At 50.1% G+C, this 17,616-nt stretch overlaps 1 protein-coding gene across 1 annotated transcript in view; it reads left to right on the top strand.

Annotated features, from left to right (window-relative positions):
* LOC102190950 (neuron-specific protein family member 1) overlaps positions 1 to 17,616 on the top strand; it is a 33,670-nt gene that overhangs the window by 5,259 nt on the left and 10,795 nt on the right. Inside the window, exon 3 of the mRNA XM_018049723.1 lies at positions 20 to 136. Coding sequence (XP_017905212.1) covers positions 20 to 136 — 117 coding nt within the window. The remainder of the gene's footprint in view (positions 1 to 19; positions 137 to 17,616) is intronic.

Here is a 17,616-nt window from a genome sequence, read left to right as displayed (position 1 = left end):
CTTCTGTTTCCTGAACAAGGTGGTCGTGAAAACTAAGACTGAATATGAACCTGATCGCAAGAAAGGCAAAGTGCGTCCTCCCAAGATAGCAGAGTTCACCGTCAGCATCACCGAGGGCGTCACCGAGAGGTTCAAGGTGAGTGGCCCCGGAGACAGGTGAGATGCTGCTTTTGCCCCCAGGACAGGTCCACTGAGCTCCAGAGATGACCTGTGGAATGATGGGAACAGAATGGGACACTAATATGGGCTGACTCCAGATATGCAAAATTGACCTTGTGGTTCTTAAAATTTCTTCTTTCTTTTATTTTCAGAAAATGATCAGTATTACCAAGTTTTAATAATAGGGACAACCCAGTCCTCAACTTTCTTTTAGACAGAGGTATATATGGCTTCCTGGGTAGCTCAAATAGTAAAGAATCTGCCTGCAATGCGAGACGCCTGGGTTCGATTCTTGAGTCTGGAAGATCCCCTGGAGAATGGAATGGCAACCCACTCTAGTATTCTTGCCTGGAGAATTCCATGGACAGAGAAGCCTGGTGGTCTACAGTCCATAGGGTCCCAAAGAATTGGACATGACTGAGCAGCTAACACTTTATAAACAGTAAAATCTTTACTTTAAGTGCGGAAGAGGGGCAAACAATAACAAAAAGGCAACCATTGTCCTTAGTTGGTGCAAGACCCAGTCTGAGCCTTTGCGTTGCAGGCTCATCTGAGCATCGCTCTCCAGGGAGTCAGTACTCTCCATGTAACCTGTTTTGCAGATGGGGAACCTGTTTTGCAGATGGGAAGCTGAGGCACAGGGCAGTCAGGGCCAGGAGTCGGAGGTGGTCCACTCTGGAGCCCTTGTGTTCACACTTCACATATCACCATCCTTGACAGGTGCGGAGGTGTGGGGCCTGACCAGCTCTGTACACAGGTTGCTGGAAGTGCTCACTTTGGGGAAAGAAACTGCTCCAGACCATTCTTTAGGGAGAGACAGCTACTGAAAGGGTCAGGGTTCCAGCCAAGCCTGGGGACAAAGCCTTCTCCACTGAGTCTGTGTGGCCTCTGAGGGTGGAAGCAGCTGTGATGGTTGAGGAACAGGTTAGGATATTGATATTCTGGAAACTTTGTTTCTTTGGCAAACATGAAAGATGGTAAAATGGAGGCCCTCACCTAGATTCAAAGGAATGATTTAGGAGACATAAGGCATAAGTCACCCAGGCCCTGAAGGGTGGCCTTGACTGGCCACCCTGGTTGTCACCCACGTGGATGTGTGAGCAGTTTCTTTATGCTGGGTGCATAGACACCTGCCCACCCCCATGCTCTGCAGTTTCCAAACCCCTTTGCATATTGCATCCTGTTCTCTCTCTCTGTCAACCCTGTGAACTGGTTAAGAGATGAAAGTCAACCCCAAAGGAGTGAGCGGCTTTGTGGAGTGATTGGGTATGCCAGGACATAATCTGGCTTTAAGTCCTTCTTCCCATGCCTTGGTGCTGCCGTCCTGGGCTGGAGGAAGACCATCCGGGGGCTTGCCTGAAAACCATACAGCAGGTCCCATCAGAGTCGCCGTGTCTTTTGTGTCTGTGGGGGTGTTACTGGTGTCAGCTCATCTAACCCTCCTATCAACCTTCCCAGAGAAGCAAGTACCATTAGTGCAACTCAATTTACAGATGGAGAAGTCGAGGCACAGACAGGCCTGCGTCTGTGGTTTCTGCTGGCGTCCAGGAGGGTGTACAGGTGGAGATGCTCTTCTGGCGGTTCCTGGCTTGGTGGTTCATCTGTGTTGCGAGGTTCATGGGGGACCAGGTCAGACTGACCTAAGGTCACCATCTGTCTCCTGCTCTGGCCAGCCGCTTGGCGTGTGCCTCTTCTGGGGCCAGTCACTCATTCTGTCCTGTCCACACCTGGGGCTCAGCCCCTGGCTGAGGCAGAGGTGACCTCATTTTCAAGGTCATGATAACCATCACCATCTGGATCTCTGAGCATGGCTGGGTTTGTTATCCCTGCTTTGAACCCTGCCTCTTCTGGCCCTGGCATTTTGTGTCCCTACAAGGCAGTACGCTTTGTGGCCCTTGAACGGCCATCCCTTCATCTGTGAGTTGCCTGCCGGCTCTGACCCCACGTCTGGGGTCCTTTGCTTGTGCTTTTCCCGGAGGTCCCCAGGTCCCTTATTTAAGGTGTGGATGACGCACCAGAGCCTCCAGGGCTCTCAGCCTTGGCTGGGCCTTTGTGTGGTTACCAGGCTCCGGTTACCAAGAACCTGGGCCCAGAAGATCAGTGCTATCCCAGGGGTGGGCTATGGTGGCAGAGGTCCTGCCTTCTCTGCTCCCACCTCCCAGGGATGTCTAAGAGGTGTTGTCCACAGGTGGTGCTCAGTGGATTTTTTTGCACTGCAGTGGCCTGTTTCCCCAGTTCTATGTGTAAACCAGGCATGTCTGTACACTTAGATTTGTGGCCTTCCTGTGATTCCTGGCCATCCTGAAGGGAGCATCACAGCCCCTTTTGCAGCTGAGGCCGTTGAGTCCTAGGAGGTCACCGGGGGGGCTGGGGTCCTCCCCACGACTCTCTGCCTCCGAGTCCAATGCCCTTGCATCACCCCTCCTGCCGCACACACTGCTCTGTGGGCCCCGCTTCCAATTTCTAGGCCCAGTTCCCCTTCTGTCACCTTCCAGTGCCAGCTCAGATATCACCTCTGCCGTGAAGCCTCCCAGGATTAACCTCACCCTCCTTGTAGTTCCACTGCCTTTTTTAATGAGGCAATGACAGCCTCTCACAGTAATGGTGTGCCCCCAGGAGCCAGATTCCGGGTCAGGCTCGTTATGTTTATGATCTCATTTTATACTCAGAAACCTCAGGGGGCAGGCACTGTTATTATCTGCATTTTGCACTCGAGGGGGAATTGAGGTAGAAATCTTGAACCTGAGCAGCCTATTCTTGGCTGTAACACCTGAGGTCCAGGCGGCTTCTCCTGCAGGACACATTTGCAGAGGATGCTCTGAGCCCCAGGTGACCCATGTGCTGCTGGACTGACTCGCTTCTAAGAAGCCTTTTCCTTTGTTGATTCAGAACCCTTCCCAGTGCCTGCCGCCCTGTGGCCTCCGTCCGAACACTAGTCACCCTCCTTTCCAGCAGCCTTCGGATATGGGGGCGCCCGTGTACCTCGAGTCCTCCCCATGTGAGCCTCGAATTTCAGCTTTTTATGTTGCGGTGCCCTTTCCCTGGCCCATGCTTCTCTTTGGGTGTGAGGCCTGTGACCTGGTGCCTCAGTGAGTGGGGTGAGTCTGTCCAGTGGGGTGACCCTTGCTAATAAGCAAAGGCCCCTTGACCTGAGTTGGTGACCTGGGGGAGGCGGCCAGAGTGTAGTGCCCCCGAGCCACTATCAGGCAGAGTGAAGGTGCGGGGCTCTGGGTGCAGACAGAACTTCCCAGCCCCTCTGTGTCAGGCAGGAGAGGAGCTCCCCGATGCCTTCCGTGGTGCTGGACACACAGGGTGACAGCTCCGTAAGTCGGGGAGACAGACCAGGCTGCCGGCCCCAGGTGGCGAAGTTTCCAAGGACCCTGGCTTGTTGGGTACATTTGGTGGTAGCTCCCCAGGAAGCTCCTCTCTGGGCCGGGTAGGGGTGTGAGTCCTTTATAGGTGACCATGCAGTCAGCAGGTGACACGCCCAGGGTCCCACAGTCAGTGTGAAGTGACCTGGCCAGCTTGACCCGGAGGCCTGTGATCCCAACTCGCTCAGCTCAATGACCTGTATCCTGCACACTTCCTGCTTTTGCTCCCAAACAGGAAGCAGGTGTAGCTGGTTCCCTGCCTGCCTGCCTGGGGGTCTGGGTGTGGAATGTAGCCTCCTGGTACCGCCTGGGGCCACCTGTGTTGGAATCACCTGAGGTTTGATTGTAGCAGTGGGACCTTGGACCCTAGGGTATTGTGACAACCTCTCCAGATGATTCTTTTGGGTTCGTGACCTTTTGTGGGTGGGGCTGCGTTCTAGCACACGAGCAGGGCAGGCTTAGGAAAGCGGGTGCCTTTTGAAGATGCTGAGGGTTTTAGCCCTTCTAGAATGTTCTCTCGGCCTTTTCCTACCCACTTATGTTTCTTGCATCTCTGAATGCATGCAGACAGTGGGGCGTGCTTCTCTGGTGGGTGGTGTCAGCTGGCTGAGGGCGGGGGGCTCTCTTTTGGAAAATTGGGGTGCATGTGGGCAGCAGAGAGGAGGACCTGCATGCGCCCCCCCCTCCCCAATCACCTTGAAGGTCAGTCACGGCTCTCCTGGGACAGAACGTCTTCCTCGTCCTGCTGGTGAGCGGGCAGCTTCCATGTGGCTCCCCAGCCCAGCCGTCTCTTCATTCTTTCCGGCCCCGTGTGTGAAGGGCCAGAATGAAACCATGCCTTTCAGCTGTTGAAGCAACCAGTAAATAACATGGGCCCTTTTTGTCTGTAACTTGTGTAGTTCAGGAGCGGGAGGCCGCTGCTCTAAGCCTTATCTTTATATACCTTTGGATGGCATCCTCGAGACGAGATGTCTTTTTGGATGTTGCTTTATGATTATCACCCAGGGATTAATCTCTTGGCTACGAGGTTGCTAGGCTGGTTGCTAGGTAACCGCTGGCTGGGGAGAGGGTTTTCTGAGGCTCCTCCACATGGGATTGCTGGATGAGCCACCCAGCGGTGGCCCAGAGTCTAGGCTTCCGAAGAGGTTGGTGTCAACAAGGAAAGCGGCCGCTTAATTAATTGGAGGTGTGTTTATGCCGAGAATAAACATGGGCCTGAGCTGTTTCTCCAATGAACTAAACCTAAACACTGTTCTAATTGCGTGGTCCTGCTCACCCATGCAGAGCAGCATGTCATGGTGTTGTGTGGGATTCTGGAGGGTGGAGGGGCCATAATGAGGCACATTAAAGGAATATTTCTGCTTTCGACTGCCATGATGGAGAGCTGTTGACACCTCTGACATCCACACGCATTCTACTTATAAGTTCAGGGTTCGGGTGAACAGGCTGCATCCCAGCCCCTGCTGCCACGTTGCCTTCTGGCCTTTCAGAGATTCCAAGGTCAGCCTCGCCCAGATGGTGCAGGGCTGGGAGAACGTCCTGGGAGGAGAGACTGGATTTGTTTGTATGGGCCCTGGGTGCTGCACTGGAGAGTCCCTTTGCCTTCTGTCCACATGTCCACAAGTGAATCTGTGGGTAGGGACTTCCCTGGTGGTCCAGCAGTTAAGACTCTACACTCCCAAATGCAGGGGGCAATGAGGGGGTGTTGTGTGTGACCAGTGAGATCCTTGGTTTGGGAAATAAGATCCTACATGCCACACAGTGTGGCCAAAACAAGAGAACAAACCAAATGAATCTGTGGGTGGTTTGTATCTTTTCTCACATCCTTATTGACCTTGAGCTTCCTGGGCTGTCAGTTAGTCTGTTTTTCCACCCTCTCCAATAATCCCCTGGTGTGTTTCAGGATGCATTTGTTAAATATTTATGAATGGTGACACCGTTTCCTTGGCATTCACCGGTGGGGGCGGTCTTCACGAGTTGGCACTGGGGATCCTAGAAATACTTCAGCAGCTTCAGCACCCTGTCACCTCCAGCAGAGCGTCAGGTGGGGTTCCCCTGCCCTGTTTTGCGGTTTCCTGGCCCAGCTGTACAGTGGGGGCTTCACCCAGAATCGAATAATTATGTGGATTGAATCATCTGGGGGTGTGTCTGTGTGTTCACTTTGTGTGGGTTACCTAAAATATTTAAGTGCTGTAAATGCTTGGAGATATCAGGATTCATCTTCTGTTTCCAAGATCTTTTTTTTTTAACTGCATTACTCAGCAGAAAAGCACATTTCTCTACCCGCCCCACCCCCTCCCAGCCCCAAGGGTGGGAGGGCAGAGACAGCAGAGAAAGAATGACCCAGCTACCATCGACCCAGTGCTGCCTGCCTGCGCTCTTACTGTCTTGAAGGTTGATCTTCTGTCCTGGTTTTGAAGGTGGGGAATTAAGGTCAGAGAGGACCCCGGCCCAAGGTCAGCCAGCTAACTGGTGGGTAGCAGTAGGATTCAGACCCATGTCCACCTGACACAGAGCCTGCCAAGCTCTGTTTTCCGTACTGGCAGCTACATGGGGTTCATGGAATGACTCTACCCTGCTACAGACTCCCTAGTTCCCACCCTAGTTGAGCAGTGACCTCTGGGAGGCCCCCAGCAAGAGAGGAGACCCCAACCAGAAAGAGCAGGTGGGAACACAGCATATTCAAATGCCCTTCAAGCCCCTCGTCTGTGAAATAGGGTGAACTGCCAGTTCCCAGCTCATGGTGAACATTTAGAGAACTGGTACAGCATCCAGGGCCTTGTAAGTTGCGTGGCTGTGTAATTAATCACCCAGAGTGGGATACTTTCGGGAGTGGCAGTGGGCCCTGTGCGTTTGGGATGCTCGGGCAGGAACTGTTGTCAGGACTGTCCCAAGCAGGTCTGGCATATGATCCTCTCCTTATAAATTCCTGATAAAGTTCACCCTGAGGCCCATAGCCTATTTGCTGTCCATTCCTGGCTGTTCTTTCCAGAACACACACCTGGGACCCCTCTGGTCTCTGGGGTAAGGCTGCTCTGGCTTGGGGTTCCCATCTGTCTCTCTAAGGCCCCTGCCATAGTCTGGCCTCCTGTCTCTGCCTCACCCCCCCTCACCTTTTATTTGGAGCAAACTGTGTTGGAAGGACTGATGCTGAAGCTGAAATTCCAATACTTTGGCCACCTGATGTGAAGGGCTGATTCATTAAAAAACCCTGATGCTGGGAAAGATTGAAGGCAGGAGGAGAAGGGGATGACAGAGGATGAGATGGTTGGATGGCATCACCGACTTGATGGACATGAGTTTGAGCAAGCTCCAGGAGTTGGTGATGGACAGGAAAGCTTGGCGTGCTGCAGTCCATGGGGTCACAAAGGACAGGACTGAGCATCTGAACTGATACATAAAATACAATTTACAACTTTAAAGTGTTCAGTTTAGTGATATTTATTACATTCACAGTGTTTTCCGACCATCACCACCATCTCCTTTCAGAACATTTTCAGTCGCCTCCAGAGGAGACCCCATACGCACTGGCAGTTACTCCCTGATTCCGTCTGCCCTTAGCTCTAAGCAATCACTCATCTCTTTCCTGTCTCTGTGGATTTTCCTATTCTGGACACTTCATAGAAATGGATCATAGACTACGTGGTCCACATTGCGTTTATCTCCTCATCTTATCGATGGGCGTTTGTGTCGTTCCCTCCTTTCGGTTAAGTGTGAATAGTACTGGGATGAGCATTTGTGTACAAGTTTCTGTTTGAGTGCCTGTTTTGCATTCTCTTGGGTTTGTACCCAGGAGTGGAATTGCTGGTTCATGTGTTGATGTTTTGTTTCACATGCTGAGGAGCTGCTGTTTTCCACAGTAGCTGCACCATTTTACATTTTCACCCACAATGTGCAAGGTTTCATTTTATATCCTCACCAGCAACCATTATTTGCTTTTATTGTAGCCATCCTCATAGGTGTGAGGCGGCATCTCCTTGTGGCTTTGGCTTACATTTCCTCATAATGGAGAACGATCTGGAATATCTCTTCCTGTGCCTGTTGGCTGTTTGTTTATCTTCTTCGGCGCAATGTCTGTTCCAGTCCTTTTCCATTTTTAATTGGGTTGTTTGTCTTTCTGTTGTTGAGTTGTAAGAGGTTTTTATATATACTCTGGATACTAGGTCCTTACCAGATGTATCAGGCTCAGATATTTTCTACCATCTTGTGGGTCGGTCTCATCATTTGCTTGCTTGTGTTCTTCAATGCACAAAATTTTAAAATTTCAGTCAAGTACAGATTATTTTTGTTGATTGTGCTTTTGGTGTTGTATCTAAGACATCATTGCCAAATGCAGGGTCATAAAGATTTACCGCTTATGTTTTCTTTTAAGAATTTTAAGGCTTTAGATTTTATATTTAGGTTTTTATTCCATTTCGAATTAGTTTTTTTATATGGGGTGTGGTCAGGGTCCAGCTCGATTCTTTCATGTGCAGACAGCTAGTTGTCCTGACGCCACTTATTGAAGAGACTCTTCTTGCCCCATTAAATGGTCTTGGCACCCTTAGTGAAAAGTCAGTTGACCATGAACACATGGTTATAGTTCTGGACTCCTCCATTCTATACCATTGATTTATGTAGCTATTCTTACGCTAGTCCCATATTGTTTTGATTACTGTAGCTTTGTAGTACGTTTTGAAATTGGGAAGCCTGAGTCCTCCAGCTTATTCTTCATTTTAAAGATTGTTTTGGCCATTCACAAACCCTTGTAATTTCCATTTCTAAGGAGAAAGTCTGTTGGGATTTTGATGGGGATTGTATTGAGTGTAGGTCAGTCTGGGAAGGATTCTCATCTTAGCATTAGTGTGTGTCCATCCGTGGTGTCATTCCATTTATTTGGGTCTTACTGTAATTTCTTTCAGCAGCATGTTATATAGCCTGCAGTGGACCCATTCTTTCACTTTGTACAATCAGCTGCAGAAGTAGAAGTCATACTTGTGATTCACCAACACAAATCACCGGTGTTCTGTGTATCACGCTGCAAGTGACATTGAGATTTCGGGAAGTGTTTAGTCTCATCATTCCTTTGAAATCATAGTATTGTAAGAGCTTGTTGTTTGATGTATTATATCACAAATCTACATTTTGGAAATGTTTTCATATTAGTATTTCAGTATCCTTGGTTTTCTTTCCTGTGTATCGTGTCTTACGCATTTTTAAGCATGAGTCTGAGGATTGATACGCTCCATGTGACTGCCAGGGGCACAAACGTGATGGAAACCCTGCAGCAGGCTGTTCCCCACCCCCTGCTGTTCCCATATGCTGTCCCTTAAAGCCACAGCCCACATCAGGGGGTAAGGGCCACCATGGGGGGCATCTGGCAGAGAACACGGGGCGATGAGTGGAACCACGCACAGTAGCTCTAATTTCATCCCACTGTCTCCTGCTTTCGAGCTTTCATTGACAGCTGTGCAAAAGTGATGTCAATTTAAGGAACATGTAGAATCTGCTCTAACACACACACACACCACGCACACGTGTAAACTGATGGCAAACATCTGTCCTTCAGGCAGCTGGTGACACCTCCCAGGGCTGTGAGAAACGCTAATTTGGGGTATAATAGAGGGGCAGCCACCTCCTGGAATCCTGCAATACCCAGGATGCATTTGGGCTCCCTCCTCTTGGTATCACGGGCTTCCCAGGTGATAAGGAACCTGCCCGCCAACGCAGGAGACGTAAGAGATGCGAGTTTCGATTCCTGGGTTGGGAAGATGCCCTGGAGGAGGGCACAGCACGCACTCCAGTATTCTTGCCTGGAGAGTCCCATGGACAGAGGAGCCTGGTGGGCTACAGCCCATGGGGTTGCAAAGAGTCGGATGCAGCTGAGCGGCTTAGTGTGCACGCACCCTTGGTATGACGCAGGGGGTCCTTTGTCACCCAGCCCGTGGCCCCTCTCCTGTAGGACATGTGATGCTGCGGGCACACCAGCTGAACTCGCTGTGTCTGGGGCCTCCGGACTTTGGCACAACCTCTCTTTCCCTCTGAGAATAACCCTCTTTGCCGAGTTGTCTTTGGTCAGCTCCTTGTCCTTCAAGCCTAGACCCCTTTCCTGGACATCTGCCCTCCTGAGCGTGTCTGCTCCTACCTTTCCCCTCCTGGTTCTCACCCTGCGCTGTAACGAGTTAACACCACTCTGCAGAGGCCAGGGCCGACCCTGCTGGCCAAGCTCACTCCAAGGTGGCCGCTGTCAGGCCTCCCAGAAACATCCGCCAGCCACTGGGGAAGCTGATGACCAAGGAGGGCAGGGTCAGGGGGCCCAAGGTGCTTTTCTACCTTAAAAAAAAAAAATCTTATGATTGCCTTGGACCAAAGATGAATATAATCCAGGCTGGGTGCATTATTGTTTATTCATTATTTTTTATTTTCTGTTTTTTTTAAAAAACAAAAGTTAAAACCATTTTCTGGGGTCACTAAAAGCACCGTGGGCCCCAGCACTGGGTTTCTGCACCCGATAAAGTCATCGGCCCTGGAAGAAAGGCCCTGTCTCTGAGGAAACACCCTTCCACCAGCCAAGGGACTCCCTGGCCTCCATCCCTGGCCTGCAGCCCACCCCAGAAAGGACACCTTGGGTGCTGCCCATTCACCTGGGTCTCAGAGCCACCTGGGGTCCTGCCTCCTTCCCATGCACCGTCATTTCTATAGTAAAACCCGGGCAGACAGTGCCTCCACAGGCTGCATTTATGTTGTTTGATGTGTAGACACTCTGGCTTGGCTCCAGGTCCCCAAGGGTTGCCCTGAGACTCCTCACTGGGGGACAGGCCACCTGCACCCGCTCACTCATTGTTCACTGAGTTTGGGAGGCTCCTCTGTCTGCCTGGTGCTTAGGTTTCAGCCTTCCCTGCAGGGGCTCGGTCTATGGAAGTGGATGGGCTTGAAAGGAGGTGAATTTGTTTCCTGGGTGGCCGTGACAAGGACCGGCAGCTGAGAGGCTGGTAGCCACGCATATCTGGAGGCCAGAAGTCCTGAGTCAGCCCTCCTGGCTGCGCTTCCTCTGGGGCGCAGTCTCCTTGCCTCCGCAGCCCCTGGAGCTGTGCTGCTCACATTCCTTGCCCTTCAGCCTCTTGTCCGTTTCCATAGCCTGCAGCCCCATAGCCTGCAGCACAGCCTCTCCAGTGTCCCATTGCCTTCTCGTCTATAGCCGAGTCTCTCCCGGTCTCCCTCTCAGAAGTTCACTTGCCTGTGACTCCACTCCTGGACAGTCCAGGAGAATCTTCTGTCTCGAGATCCTTGACTTGATCCCACCTGCAGAGTCCCTTTGTGCATATAAAGTGGAAGTGTGAAAATGCTAGTCACCCCCAGATGTGCCCCTAGAGGAGGGGCCTTCCTTGCCTCTTCTGGGCCTGGGGGGCGGGGACCGGGGCTTGCCAGCCGTCCTTGGCTTGTGGCTGCACCACCTCCATCCTCCGTCTTCACGTGGCCGCCTCCCTGAGCGTGTGCCTCTGTGTCCAACGGTCCCCTTTTCATGACCCAGTCATCCTGGATTAGGGCTCACGCAAATGACCTCAATTAATGTAATCACACCTGCAAGGACCCCTATTCTAAATAAGGTCACATTCACAAGTACCTGGCTTAGGGGGGCACAATTCAGCCTTGACAGGGGCCCAGCATGTGGGGCTGGCCACGTGCTCTCAAGCCCTTGAGTGCTTACCATCTTGGTAAACCTGTCAAAGCATGGGGCCTTGTTCCCTGCTTCAGAGGGGAGATGCACAGGGGACCTGCTGTCACGCAGGTGATGGGTGGCAGAGCCGGGTCCAGTTCTAAGCCAGGTGGGGATCTTCCCGGAGAGGCCCATGGTTCTCTCCTTGGTCAGTGGTGACCACGGGGTGGGCACCATGCCCGAGTAGTGAAATGTGAACTGAGTTGTGAAATGTGAACTGGAGTAGTGAAACGTGAACCTTTATTGCTGCCCCCACCTGCCCCATACAGTGCTTCCCAGGTCTGAGCAGATTCTGGGGCCCAGGAGAGGTTCAGGGTTCACAGAGGCGTTGTGGCGGGGGTGGGGGGGGGCGTGGAGTGAGACAGCCTATGGGTGTGGGAGGCTTTGCCATGCCCGACGCCTCCTGCTTCCCTTGTAGCTCAGTCAGTAAAGAATCTGCCTGCAGTGCAGGAGACACGGGTTCGATCCCTGGGTCGGGACGATCCCCTGGAGACAGGAATGACAACCCACTCCAGTATTCTTGCCTGGAGAATCCCATGGCCAGAGGAGCCTGGCGGGCTACAGTCTATGGGGTCACCAGAGTTGGACACGACTTAGCGACTGAACCACCACCACGCGCCCTGCTGACGCTCTAGGGATTTATCCCTTTGCCCTCTTCACTGGCTGCTCCGGGGACTGTGGTGTTTTCATTTCTCAGTGCTGAGAGCACCTTGGCCATCGAGCCCAGGAATCCTGGGTGAAAGGTCCAGGCGTCCTCTTTCCTCAGAGGAGAGCCCTTAGGAGGTGCTTCCCCACGGCCCCACGGAGAAGGGGTTATTTTTACACCTAAACAGATGGGGTGCTGTGAACCAGACTCCATGTGGCTTCCAATCCAAGGGACAGGATTCAGAATGTGTGTCTTTCCAAGACTTATGATCATCTTCTTTTTAAAAAAAAAAACTGAGATGTAATTGACATAGAGCATATTAGTTTCAAGTGTGCAACAGACTGATTCAATATTTGTGTGTATTGAGAAATGATCACACTCTAAGTCTAGTTAGCGTCTGTTACCACACACAGTGAAACATTTTTTCCCTTGTGATGAGAACTTGTAAGAACTCCTGTCTCAGCAACTTTCAGATATGCACCATAGTGGTTTTAACTACAGTCACTGTACTGTATACCGCATCCTCTTGACTTCATTTTGGTTCAGTTCAGTTGCTCAGTTGTGTCCGACTCTTTGTGATCCCATGGACTGCAGCACGCCAGGCTTCCTGTCCATCACCAACTCCCATAGCTTACTCAAACTCATGTCCATCGAGTCAGTGATGCCATCCAACCATCTCATCCTCTGTCGTCCCCTTCTCCTCCTGCTTTCAATCTTTCCCAGCATCAGGGTCTTTTCCAGTGAGTCAGTTCTTCACATCAGGTGGCCAAAGTATTGGAGTTTCAGTTTCAGCATCAGTCCTTCCAATGAATATTCAGGACTGATTTCCTTTAGGATTGACTAGTTTGATCTCCTTGCAGTCCAAGGGACTCTCAAGAGTCTTCTCTAACACCACTGTTCAAAAGCATCAATTCTTTGGTTCTCAGCTTTCTTTATGGTCCAACTCCCACATGCGTACATGACTGCTGGAAAAACCATAGCTTTGACTAGACAGACCTTTCAGCAGAGTAATGTCTCTGCTTTTTAATATGCTGTCTAGGTTGACTTATTTATCTTGAATTGGAGGTTTGTATCTTTTGACCTCCTTCACCCAGTTCTCCCACCCCAGCCCCCTGCCTCTGGCACCACCAGTCTGTTCTCTGTATCTTTGAGGTCAGTTTTTTTCCTGTTTGTTTTGTAAGATTCCACACTTAAGTGAGTTCAGAGCACTGTTTGTCTTTCTTGGTCTGACTTATTTCACTTAGGGTAAGGCCCTCAGGGTTTACCCGTGTTGTTGCAGATGGCGAGATTTCCTTCTTTGTGTGGCTGAATTATACTCCATTGAATACATATGCCACGTCTTTATCCATTCACCCATCAATGGACACTGCGGTTGCTTCTGTGCCTTAGCTGTTGTAAACAAAGCAGCAGTAGACATGGGTGCAGATGTCTTTCCAAGCAAGTATCTCCACTGCCCTCAGATAAATACCCATATGCTGGACCATATGGTAGTCCTATTTTTAATTTTTTGAGGACTCTCCATACTTTTTCCATAATGGCTGTACCAGTTGACATTCCCACTAATAGTGTGGGAGAGTTCCCTTTTTCCCATGTCCTTGCCAACCATTATTTCCTGTCTTTTTGAAAATTGCCATTTTAATAGGTGGGCGGTGATATCTCATTGTGATTTTGATTTGCATTTTCCTGACGAGCGATGTTGAGCACTTTCTCATTTACCTGTTGGCCATCTGTATGTCTTCCTTGGAAAAATGCCTGTTCAGTTCCTCTACCCATTTTTGTTGGATTGTTCGGCTTTTGGCTCTAGAGTCGTATGAGTTTTTATATATTTTGTATATTAGCCCCTTATCAGATACATGATTTACAGCTATTTCCTCCCTTTCAGTAGGCTGCTTTTTAGTTTTGTTGATGGTTTCCTTTGCTGCACAGAAGTGTTTTAGTTTGATGTTGTCCCACTTGTTTATTTTTGCCTTTGCTTTGTGGGCCAAATGCAACAAAGCATTGCCAAGACCAATGTCAAGGGCTTATCACCTATGCTTCTTTCCTAAGAAAACTCACGTTCAAGGTTTTAATCCGTCTTGGGTTAATGTTTGTATATAAGGGGCTTATCACCTATGCTTCTTTCCTAAGAAAACTCACGTTCAAGGTTTTAATCCGTCTTGGGTTAATGTTTGTATATAAGGGACTTATCACCTATGCTTTTTTCCCTAAGAAAACTCACGTTAAAGTTTTTAATCTGTCTTGGGTTAATGTTTGTATATGGTATTAGGTAGTGGTTGAATTTTATTCTTTTGCTCAAGGCTCTCCAGTTTCTCTTCTTTATTGAAGAGACTGTCCTTCCCTATTTTATATTCTTGGCTCCATTGTCATAAATTAATTGATCATATATGTGTGGGTTTATTTCTGGGCTCTCTTTGCTGTCCATTGGTCTATTTGTTTCTGTGCCAATACCATACTGTTTTGATTACTATAACTTTGTAATATTGTTTGAAACCAGGGAGCATGATACCTCCAGCTTTGCTGTTCTTTCTCAAGATTTCTTTATTTATTTGGAGGCTTTTGTGGTTCCATACAAATTTGAGGATTGTTTGTTCCATTTCTGTGAAAAATGGAATTAGAATTGTGATAGGGATTGTATTGAATCTGTAGGTTTCTTTGGGTAGTGATAGTATGGACATATTAACAATATTAATTCTTCTGATGCATGAGAACAGAATCTTTCCATTTATTTGTATCTTCAGTTTCTTTTATCAGTGTCGTTTTTAGTGTGTAGACCTTTCACCTCCTTTGTTAAATTTATTCTTGGATATTTTATTCTTTGGGATGCAATTATAAGTGGGATTGTTTTCTTAACTCTTCTGATAGTTCATTTACTAGTGTATAGAAATGCAAAAGATTTTTGTATGTTGATTTTTTTATTCTCCAACTTTAATTTGTTGATAACGTCTAACAATTATTTGGTGGAGTCTTTAGGGTTTTCCATAGAAAATTTGTCATCTGCAAATAGCAACAGTTTTACTTCTTCCTTTTTTAATTTGGATGCCTGTTTTTTTTCCTTGCCTAATTGCTCTGGCTAGGATTTGTAATACTATGTTGAATAAAATTAGCAAGAGTGGGCATCCTTTTCTGTTACTGATCTTGGAGTTTAAGTTTTCAGTGTTTCACCATTTGAGTATGCTATTAGCTTGGGCTTATCATATTTGGCCTTTATTATGTATGTTCCCTCTATACCCACTTTACTGAGAATTTTTATCATGAATACATGTTAAATTTTGTCAAATGCTTTTTATGCATCTATTGGGATGGTCATATAATTTTTATCCTTCACTTGGTTAATGTGATATATCACATCTGCGGATGTTGAACCATCCTTGCAACCATGGGATAAATTCCACTTGATCGTGGTGTATGTAGTTAACGTGTAGTTGAATTCAGTGGGGTGATATTTTATGGAGAACAGTCTAACAATGCTTGTTAACCTGTTGTGTGCCATAGACCTCCTTTTGAAATAATTTCAAGTGCTCCAAAAGAGAATATAAAGGGTTACAGAGGACAGTTACTTTAGATACAGCTCTCCCTACGGACAACCCTGCTGTTCTAGACTGTGGGAAGAGTTGCCCTCGCTGTTCCCAGGGGCTGCCAGCAGGTAGCCAGGTCCCAGGCGGGGCAGATTTGGGCGAGCAGTAGCCAGGTGGATGTGGGGAGGAGGGCTCGGGGAGGATCAGGCATCGGGCCTGGGTGGGGGGCTGTGTGTCTGGACTGAGAGCCCAGCTCCACATCTGCTGGCCGTGGTGGCAGCTGCAGCAGCAGTAGCAAATGCCTCCTTCCAGAGTACCCACTGTGTCCAGTTCTGTCCTCTCATCATTGCACTGAGTCAGTCCTCCACCGTCCCACCAGCCCTGGGTGTGGGTCCTCCCACTGCTATTGGCTGGCAGGAGCCTGGGCCCAGAGGAGCTGGGTGACTTACCCAGGGTCTGGCCGCCCCTCTCGGACACTGTAGGCAGGCCGGGTTGCCGCTCCTGTTGGACAGCCCTGCACGTGCTCCATTGCTGCCTCTGCTGACACATGTCCCAGGGCCACTGCGCCCACCTCTTCCCACCTCCTTCATCACCCAGCTCCATGCTCGGCCGCCTCCGCTGTCCCCCTAGGCTGCCCTCCTGAGCCAGGTGGTCTCGTCCTTGCCTGTGTGTAGCTGCCACCAGGATCCCCGATGGCACCTTCCCTGTGGCTACTTTGGGTCCCGAGGCAGCCATGGCTCCACCCTGTGTTGGAGGTGGGGACTCGTGGCTGGGGCCCGCATGGCCAGTGGCCAGGATGGCCGTGTGGGATGAAGGGAGGGAGCAGTGGATCTGGGCCGGGGACCTGGGCACGGCTCCTGGTCACACCTCCTGACCTGACACACAGTGCCTTTGCATGCCCTTTCTGCCCAGGATGGACGCTCGCCCTGCCCAGCGGCTCCCTGGCCTCCAGGGTGTGCCTTTGAGGTCCAGAGGCAGCATCATTTTGTCTCCCGATCCCTAGACCCTGCATCAGGGGATGTCTCATCACCTGGCCCAGTCTGCTCAGGGACTGTCACGTGTCCACCTGCAGACATTCCTGGGCCCATCCCGCGGTCCGGCCAAGCTGTGCTGGGTGCTCCACAGATGGCGGTGCAAAAAGCCAAGTCCCATGCTTATGGGGACCACCCTCCAGGGAGGGGCAGGCTCTCCGTGAATACTGTTGTCCAGGGTGGAGGTGATGGGGGCCCTGGAGGGTCTACCCTGCTCAGCTGGTCCCAGCTCAGGGGTGGGGTTGGCATCTGGGACTCAGGGGCATCTGTGAGACAGCTGATTAGCCAGTGACTGGTGCATCACCAGGGTGACTGGCAGTGTCAGAAGGGCAGCTGCACCCACAGCTCCATGGCGTGTCCAGCATCTCTGAGGCCCAGTCATAGGTGTACCCAGGCTGTCTATACTGGGCCCAGAATACAACAAGTGGCCAGTTTACAAAGAAGGTGATACGTGGATGTAATAAAAAATGAACATGGTACAGAAATTGTCCAGTGTGGAGAGGCTGTGCTGACCTTCATCCCCAGAGGCCTCCTGCGTCCGTGTTCTGTGCCTTCCAGACACAGCGCCTGTGTGCCCTGGCGTGGGCTCGTGTGTGTGCATCTGTGTGTATGTGTCTATGTATGTGTCTGTGTGTGTGTCTCTGTATATGCTACTGTGTGTGTGTCCATGTCTGTGTGCATGTTACTGTGTGTGTGCCCATTTCTGTGTATATGTTACTCTGTGTGTATGTCCACGTCTGTGTGTATGTTACTGTATGTGTATGTTCCTCTGTGTGTCAGTGTTACTGTGTGTGTCTGTGTGTTTGTTACTGTGTGTATGTCTGTGTCTGTATGTGTACGTGTCTATGTGTATGTTACTGTGTGTGTGTCTCTTTGTTACTGTGTATGTATGTGTCTGTGGGCTTCCCTAGTAAAGAGTCCACCTGCAACGCAGGAGATCCTGGTTTGATTCCTGGGTTAGGAAGATCCCCTGGAGAAGGGATAGGCTACCCACTCCAATTTTCTTGGGCTTCCCTGGTGGCTCAGACAGTAAAGAATCCACCTGCAATGCGGGAGACCCGGGTCTGATCCCTGGGTCAGGAAGATCCTCTGGAGGAGGGCATTGCAACCCACTCCAATATTCTTGCCTGGAGGATCCCATGGACAGAGAAGCCTGTTGGGCTACAGTCCATGGGGTTGCAAAGAGCTGGATACAACT

This window comes from Capra hircus, chromosome 6, assembly GCF_001704415.2.
Source record: "Capra hircus breed San Clemente chromosome 6, ASM170441v1, whole genome shotgun sequence".
In the NCBI taxonomy this organism is placed as follows: domain Eukaryota; kingdom Metazoa; phylum Chordata; class Mammalia; order Artiodactyla; family Bovidae; genus Capra; species Capra hircus.
This window is presented reverse-complemented; position numbering and strand designations above follow the sequence as displayed.